Source organism: Schistocerca nitens, chromosome 4, assembly GCF_023898315.1.
Source record: "Schistocerca nitens isolate TAMUIC-IGC-003100 chromosome 4, iqSchNite1.1, whole genome shotgun sequence".
Taxonomy (NCBI): Eukaryota; Metazoa; Arthropoda; class Insecta; order Orthoptera; family Acrididae; genus Schistocerca; species Schistocerca nitens.
This window is the reverse complement of record NC_064617.1, coordinates 80,482,158-80,491,055: the sequence shown is the minus strand read 5'-3', so window position 1 is coordinate 80,491,055 and position 8,898 is coordinate 80,482,158. Positions and strand designations below refer to the sequence as shown.

General features: G+C 42.1%; 1 protein-coding gene across 2 annotated transcripts in view; it reads right to left on the bottom strand.

Moving 5' to 3' along the window:
- Positions 1 to 423: 423 nt before the first annotated feature.
- The window catches only part of LOC126251343 (epidermal growth factor receptor substrate 15-like 1), a 209,443-nt gene continuing 200,968 nt past the window's right edge, over positions 424 to 8,898 (bottom strand). For both annotated transcript variants that reach the window (XR_007545722.1, XM_049951711.1), the window contains one exon: positions 424 to 818. Coding sequence is in view for 1 of the 2 variants with exons in the window: in XM_049951711.1 (XP_049807668.1) it covers positions 801 to 818 (18 nt within the window). In the remaining variant the exon portion in view is untranslated. The remainder of the gene's footprint in view (positions 819 to 8,898) is intronic.

Below are 8,898 nucleotides of genomic sequence, written 5' to 3'. Positions count from 1 at the left end.
AAAGATAACTGAAGGGTGATACTATCAAGCCAGCACAGAATTTATTACTTTGGTAAATACTATCATAACCAGAAGAGATACTGGATTTTCAAGTGCCCTAATGATTTTTATTTCCTCTTTACCAGCTGGTTTGGCAAAATGTGTGTGGTGCTTTAGTGTGGTTTACTTGTCTGAGGAAATCTAATGTATTTGCATCAATGGTCCAATTTTCTCTTTTAGCACCCAATGATTTTAATTTAACACCATCTGATTCACTCCATTGTTATCAGAGAATTAGGTAGAGATGGCTGGAACTGCAGATTATCAGCAAAAAACAATAAAGCCTTTGGTGTAATAAGCATGAAGGCTCACATGCCAATTAAAGAAAATAGGTTCAAAGTAATTGTTACCAATTTATTTCCATTAATCATTTTGCTCCAGTAACAAGAAACAGAAGGTTCTCTGTAAATGGCCAACATGTGGTAATAGCTTATTATTAAGCTAAAACATCATTTCTTCACAATATATTTTGTGTAATAGTAATAGACCTTTATTGTATAATATGTCATGAAAATGTTGATCCCAAACAAAAAAGTAACAAGAAGGAAGTATTTGATGCTCAACTCTTTGAATCATAAGATGTACTACTGCCCCTTTTCCATGTGAGAATCTGAAAAATAAAGCAGCTCCAGTTTGACTGGAAAGACTACTTAAATTTGGCATTGTTCTTACTTATCTCTGTCACAAAAAGTTTGATTGCTCACATTTTCACCATCCCACAATCTACATTATTTCATGTTTAAAGGGATTGATGTTGGCTCTCAAACTCCATTTATATCCTGTAAAGAGACAATCATTACCATCGTGAGAGAAATGAGAATTACTTGTTCCATAAGGTATAATTTTGAAATTAGTTGATTTGTCATATAGGAAACATGATACATAATTTAAAAATGAGAGACAAATGCAATCCTCTACACGTATTTTTGCAATATCAATTGAATCCATGACACTAAGTTACAAGAAGAAATAAAATACAAAGTTAATCATTATTTTGTATGTTATACAGAAATATAATTTAATTTACAGATAAATGTCCATTTCATTGCTCAAACTGTACAACAGCCTTTTCTGAACTCTTTGTTTAATTGATGTATATCTAGTTATTTCATTAATCGAAGATCCGTGTTGCATATACCCTTAGCTTTTAGTTTGCTGTAAACTTTTAACACCATGCTGCCCAATCATAAAAGTTTAAATTGTATGGTGGAATTTAGGTTTTTTCTCTGTGATGAGTGATGAATTGTGTTTGAAATGAAAATTTTCAGTTGTATTTATTGTATAAAAAACAATAGTTTCAAAAATGTACACATAAGGAACAGACATGTTTTTTCCTAAATTATGGGCAGAATGAATCTCTCTACTTGGAAACATACAAGTTTTTGAAGATATTTTTCTACAGTATGAGAAGCCTTGTAGTTGGTTGAATTTCTCTAGAAAATTACACTACACCAAAAACCGTAATTGTCATGTACTACCTTTCTAAAGTCTGTATGATTATTAATTGATAAAATACACATTACAAAAATTAGGCTATTTAAATTCTTTCATAAACAATCTGTATGTCCCTTGCCATTCCATTTTTGTCAAGCTTTCTATTTAAAAACTTCCCATGACTTATATAAGTATGGTGTCTGTTCTTTTGGACATGTCTGAATGAACAGAAGCCATGGTGGATCGTGACAACCATGAAGAATGAAATTTCAATGAATTACAAACATCAGCTGTGTATGAGACATTGATAGAATCAACGGGGAAAGCTGAAAATGAGCGCCTGACCGGGATTCGAACTGGGGATCTCCTGCTTACTAGGCAGGTGCTCTGACCCCTAAGCCATCAAGGACACAAGAATCAGCACAGCTGCATGGACTTATCCCAAGCATGCCCCCAGCAGACTTACTTTCTCAAATTAACTCCATACACTACGAAAAAGCAACTGACTTGTGCCGCTCATCTGCGGATCATTGCAGGCTTGTCTACTAGAAGAGTAGCAGATGTAATCTACAAAACTACCATCTGATAACTTTGACATTCATTTATTACATGACATTAGTACATATTCTGAGGTCAAATATAATGTGGTATCTAGAACAGAATGACTTCCTCCATGCCATCCGTATGGATTCTGAAAACATCTCTATCTTAAACCCATCCATACCTTTGTCATGTTACTTCTTGAAGACCACAGATCAAGAGAATAATACTATGAAAAGGAAAGTTGCCACTCACCATATAGCAAAGATGCTGAGTTGCAGGTATGCACAAATAAAGCTTTTGGCCAGTAAGGCCTTTGTCAAAATGGAGAGACACACACACTCTCATGCAAATGCAACTCACACACAAATGACTGCATTCTCAGGCAACTGAAGTCACACTCTCTGCTATATAGTGAGTGGCAATTTCCTTTTTCATAATATTGTTACATTCCATCCTGGATTTTCTATTGTTTTATCAAGAGAATAAGGTAGATGCCATATCTATTGAGTTCTGAAAAGCATTTGCATTAGTACCACACATGCACATATTATCAAAAGTAGATTTTAGGAGGTATCAAGTGGAATTCATGACAGTATTGAGGATTTATTGGGAGGCAGGACAAAGCATGTTATCTTGGATAGAGAGTCATTGATAAATATAGAAGTAACTTCTGGTGTGTCCCAGGGTAGTATGTTGGGACCCTTGCTGTTCATTTTGTATGTTAATGAACTTGCAAGCATTATTAATAATAACCTCATGATTTTCACAGATTATAGACTTCTCTGCAATGAAGTATTGTCTGAAAAAATCTACACATATATTCAGTCAATCTGAAGATCTCAGACTGGTGCAAAGATTGGTAACTTCGTTTCCGTGTTAAGAAATGTAAAACTGTGCATGTTAGAAAACAAAATAATTTACAACACAGTTTGAACCAGTCAGCTCACAAAAATATGTGGGTGTAACAATTTGTAGAAATGAAAGTATCACATACACTGATCTGCCACAACATGATGACCACCTACCTAATAGCTGGTATACCCACCTTTTGCATGAATAACAGTGGTGTCATGTCATAACATGGAAGCAATGAGGCCTCAGTAGGTCACTGAAGGGAGTTGGCACCACATCGGTACATACAAGTCAATTAATTCCCATAAATTCTGAGAAGAAGGTGATGAGCTTCAATACCATGTTCAATCACATCCCAAATCCGTTCATTTGGGTTCAGATCTAGCAAGTTGGGAGGGTCAGCACATCAAATGTAATTCACCGCTTTCTTCCTCAAATCGCTCCATCTCACTTTTGGCCTCGTGACATGATGCATTATCTTATTGAGAAGTGCCACTGCCACTGGGAAATAAATATTGTCATGAAGGGGCCTACGTAGTCTGCAACCAGTATACAATACTCCTTGGCTGCCATGATGCCTCGTGTGAGCTCCACTGAACCCATGGATGTCCACGTGAATGTTCCCAAAGCATAATGGAACTGCCACCAGCTTGTCTCCAGCCCTCTGTGTGTGTCAAGGAGCTATCCCCTGGAAGATGATGAATTAGCACCCCCCCCCCCCCCCCCCACCACCACCACATCAGCACGATGATGAAGGTATTTGGATTCATCAAAACATGCATCACTCTGCCACTGTGCCAACATCCACTGCTTGACTGTGATGTGCTCATTTCAGTCATAGTTGCTGATGTGATGTTAACATTTCGATGTCGTGGTGTTAACATTGGCACATGCATGGGTCGTCGGATGTAAAGGCTCATCATTCGGAGGGTTCGGTTCACTGTATGTTCAAACACACTTGTTCTCTGGCCAGCTTTAAAGTTTAATGTTAGTTCCAACACTGCTGACCACCTGTCCTGTTTTACCAGCCTGTCCAGTCTATGATGTCTAATATCTGTGATGAGAGTACCCATCCAACTCCATGATGTCTTGACATGGTTTCACCATGTTTCGAAGAAACTCACCACATCACTCTTCAAACACTCAACAAATCGTGCAGTTTTCTAAATGCTCATTCTGAGGCTCTGGGCAATCACAATCTGTATCAGTGAAACTCAGATAGATCACGCACCTTCTGCATTCTACACACAGCATGCTTCCTGATACTAACATGCACCATGCATGTGTCTGACTAGCAGTCATTCCGTACCAAATGATGCTACTATCGTCTGGATGGGTTTATATCAATAGTAGTTCAGTGGTCATAATGTTCTGGCTGATCAGTGTATACTCAGTTATACACAAAGCAGGTGGCAGGCTTTGGATCTCTGATACAATACAAAGGAAATGTTTCTCAAGTGTGTGGAACCCATACCAAATAGGAATAACCGTGAAAATTGAATGTATACAAAGAAGGGTAGCAGAAATGGTCACATTATTGTTTGACCAATGGGAAAGCATCATGTTGATGCTGAACAACTTGAAATGATAAATGCTTAAAGACAGATGCAAATTATCCTATGGGAGCCTATTTAGTAAGTTTCGAAAACCAACTTTAAGTGATGAATTTGGGAACATGCTACAAATTGCTCCCTTAGGAACTACAAAGACAAGATTAGACTAATTACAGCATGCTCAAAGTCATTCAGGTAATTGTTATTTGCATGTGCCATAAGAGAATGGAACATCAGAAAGCTCTAATGACTGGTTCAATGGGAAGTACTCACTGCCATTCATTTTGAAGTGGTTTGCAAAGTACAGATGCAGATGCAGAGAGAAAGTCAGCACCTGGATGAGACAGCACTTGATGGCCTATTAAAACATCCTCCTTAATAATTTAGGAAGTTGGGCAAACATTCCCAACAATTTGAAAAGTATTATAACATTTGTCACACCATTTGATAAAAAGGAGGACTTATCATCTTGTAAACTAGCCTATGCCCTCTTGTCTAAATATATATGAACAATGTAGGAAAATATAGATTGCTAATTACTATAAAGATGACGCATTAAGTAGCAGACAGCACAAGTAAAAGACATTTACATATAAGCATTCGAGCACAGCCTGTTGGGACAACAGGTGTGGCAACAGGAGGTTGTGAGACAGGGAGATGGGGAGAATGGAGCGAAACTGGAGAGGAGCAGGGACAGATGAGTGGGTGCACTGGCTGAGGGTGGCAAACAAAGAGGGTGGGAGACAAGAATGGGGAGGAGGTGATAGGACAAAGGGGGTGGAAACTGTTGGGCAGAGGGTGTGGAAACAGTATATTACCTTAGGTTGAGGCCGGGATAATTATAGGAGTGCAGAATGTGCTGTAACAATAAATCCCTTCTGTGCATTTCAGAAAATCTGGTGGTGAAGGGGAGGAACCAGATGGCTCAGGTAGTGAAGCAGCCATTGAAATCAAGTGTGTTATGTTCAGCTGCATGTTGTGCCACAGAGTGGTGTACTTTGCTCTTGGGTACAGTTTGGCAGTGGCTGTTCATCCTGGTTGACAGCTGGTTGGTAGTCATACTAACATAAAAAGCTGTGCATTGATTGCAGCAGAGCTGGTAAATTGTATGGCTGCTCTCACAGGTGGCCTGGCCCCTGATGGGTAGGATAAACCTGTGATAGGACTGGTATAGGAAGTGCTGGGTGGATGGGTTGTGTAGGACTTTCACAGGGATATGAACTTGTGGCAAGGAGCTGGGATTGGGAGTGACATAGGGATGGACCAGGATGCTGTGCATGTTGAGTGGGTGACAGACCACAACTTTAGGAGGTGTTGGAAGGATCTTGGGTAGAATGTCCCTCTTTTCAGGGCATGATGATAAGTAATCAAAGCTCTGGTGAAGGAAGTGGTTCAGTTGTTCCAGACTGGTGTGGTACTGAGTGATGAAGATGGCACTCCATTGTGGCTGATTCTTGGGGGTGGTGAGAGGATTGGGGCTGTGAGGGGAAATGGCATGGGGGATCTATTTGCGGACTAGGTCTGGGTTGTTTGGGGGAGGAGACTAGACCAGCGAGGTCATCGGTCTCATCGGATTAGGGAAGGAAGTCGGCCGTTCCCTTTCAAAGGAACCATCCCGGCATTTGACTGGAGCGATTTAGGGAAATCATGGAAAACCGAAATCAGGATGGCCGGACGCAGGATTGAACTGTCGTCCTCCCGAATGTGAGTCCAGTGTGCTAAGCACTGCACCACCTCACTTGGTCTGGGGGATAGTGCCTGTCTGTGAAGGTCTTGGTGAGATCCTCAGCATACTGAGTAAGGGAGTTCTTATCATTGCAGACATGCCATCCCCGGGTGACCAGGCTGTATGGGAAGGTTATTTTGGTGTGAAAGGGATGACAGCTGTTGAAATGCAGGTTCTGTTGGTGGTTGGTGGGTTTAAAGTGGACAGAGCTGTTGTTGGAGCCATTAGAGAGGAGGAGGTCAATGTCTAAGAAGGTGGCACGCTGGATTGAGGAGGAACAGATGAAGTGGATGGAGAGAAGGTGTTGAGGTTGTGAAGGAATGAAGGTAGGGTGTCTTGGCCCTGAGTCTGGATCATGAAGAGGCTGGGGAGGTCTCCTCTAGATGGCCCAAAAGAATGGCATAGGAGGATGCCATGCAGATGCCATGGCTGTGTATTGGATTTGTTTGTACATGTTCCCTTTAAAGGAGAACTGGTAGTGGGTTTAGAGTCTGAAGGACATTGAGAAAGATAGTGTTCAATAACGGTAAGACCACAGGCATGAGGGATGTTGGTGTATATGGAGGTGGCATCAGCAGTGATGATTAGGGATCCAGGAGGTAAAGGGATGGGGATGGTGGAAGTCAGTGAAGGAAGTGGTTGGTACCTTTGATGTGGGATGTTAGGTCTCGGGCAACGGGTTGGAGGTGTTGGTCAAAATGAGGACTGAAATTCTTTCTGTGGGGGTACAACACCCAGCCACAATGGGGCACCCTGAATTTTTGGGTTTGTGGATTTTGTGGAGCATGTAGAAGGTGGGTGTGCAAGGTGTCATAGGGGTGAGGAGGGAAATGGATTCAGGGGAGAGGTTCTGGGAAGGACCTAAAGCTTTAAGCAAGGTTTGGAGGTTGTGCTAGGATGGAATCACTCTGCAGAGTTTATATTTGGAAGAGTCCAATAATAAGAGGAGGCATTCTACCAGGTAGTCACTGCAATTCATAACAGTGGTGGTGGAACCTTTGTCTACAGGTAGGATGATTAAATCAGGATTCGTTTTGAGGTTGTGTATGGCTACTCTTTCTTCTGCTGAAAGGTTGGCATTCTGAGGGAGGATGGTAAGGCTAAGTTGGAGGTAAGAAATTCCTGTAAGATGACCAGAAGGTAGATAGGTGGGAGGGAGGAAGAACACGGTTGGATTGTGGTATGAACTAGGAGAGGCAGGGCTCAATGTTGAAATTAGGATGGCATTGGTTGGAGGGATCGATGGCAAAGAAGTGTTTCCATTGCAGGGACTGGGACAAGGAGAGTAGGTCCTTGACAAGTACAGCATGGTTAAATTTGGGTGTAGGACTAAAGGTGTGGATAGATTGAAATTTCTGTGGAGTTGAGGGTTTTGGTGAAAAGATTAACAACAATGTTATGGGAATGTTTCTGCTCTGGATTTTGTGGAATGCTGGTAGGAAGTTTTGGGGGATGTGGCAAGTTAAAAAGGTCAGTTAGACAGGGTTTAGAAGCTATGAGAGGTAGATGAGGAGCAACACTCTGGGTGGAATAGGGACTGGATAGTGGTGCCCTGAGGCTGCAATAGGATGTCAGCAGGTTCGATAACATGTGAAGGTGGTGTCTGGAATGCTCCTCCAAGTGCTGGAGAGCAAGGGATTCAATTTCAGAGATGTGATGTATGAAGAAAGGGCTGCACAGCTGCAGTATCTTGCAGAGTGAGCAGTGGCAGTTCTGGGAGTGCCCTCTTCATCACAAAATACCTCCCTGGATGGGGAACAACTGGACCACATCCTGTGCCAGGTTTTTGATTACCTATCATCATTCCCTGAAATGAGGGAAATTCTGCCTGAGGTCCTTCCCACCCCTCCTCAAGTGGTGTTCCATTGCTCACACAACTTGCACATCATCATAGTCCCTCCCTAAGCCACTCCCAACCCTAACCCCTTGCCACATATCAAAGACTCAGCACTTCCTTATTTCAGTCCTGCCACAGGTTTATACTACCCATCAGGGGGTGGACTACCTGCAAAAGCAGTCATGTCATTTACCAGCTCTGCTGCAATCATTGCACAGCTTTTTATATTGGTATGACTACCAACCAGCTGTCCATCAGGATGAACAGCCACTGCCAGACTGTGCCCAAGCCACCCTGTGGCACAACATGTAACTTAAGATAACATGCTTGGTTACAATAACTGCTTCACTACCCAAGCCATCTGGACCTTTTCCCTCCACCACAAGATTTTCTGAACTGTGCAGAGGGGGTTATCATTACAACACATTCTCCACTCCCGTAATCATGCCGGCCGACCTCAACCTAGTTTCCCCACCCCCTCTGTCCTGTCATCTCCTACCCGTTCTCGTCTCCCTCCCTTTGCCAATGCACCTACTTTCTTTTCCTGCTCCTCTCCTTTTTCATTCCATTTTTGCCCCACCTCCCTGTTCCACAACCTTCTGAAACTACCCTGTGGGCACTATGCTGTAGGCATGACTTTCTGAAAGGAATTATCACTGGTGATGAGTCGTGAGCACATCATTAATGCCTGAAACAAAGCAGATCTCTATGGAGTGGGAACATGCTGTTTCCCCAGTATGAAAAGAGATTCAGTGTGACTCAATCTGCTGGGAAAGTGCTTACAACACTGGGGCACAAATCGTAGACCACTTCCCACTGAGCAGTGTTGATGAAGGTTGAAGAGCATATTGAGAAAGCAATGGTAGAAAATGACCCTACAATAGTGCTGAAGTGTTCAAGAGACATACTATTTC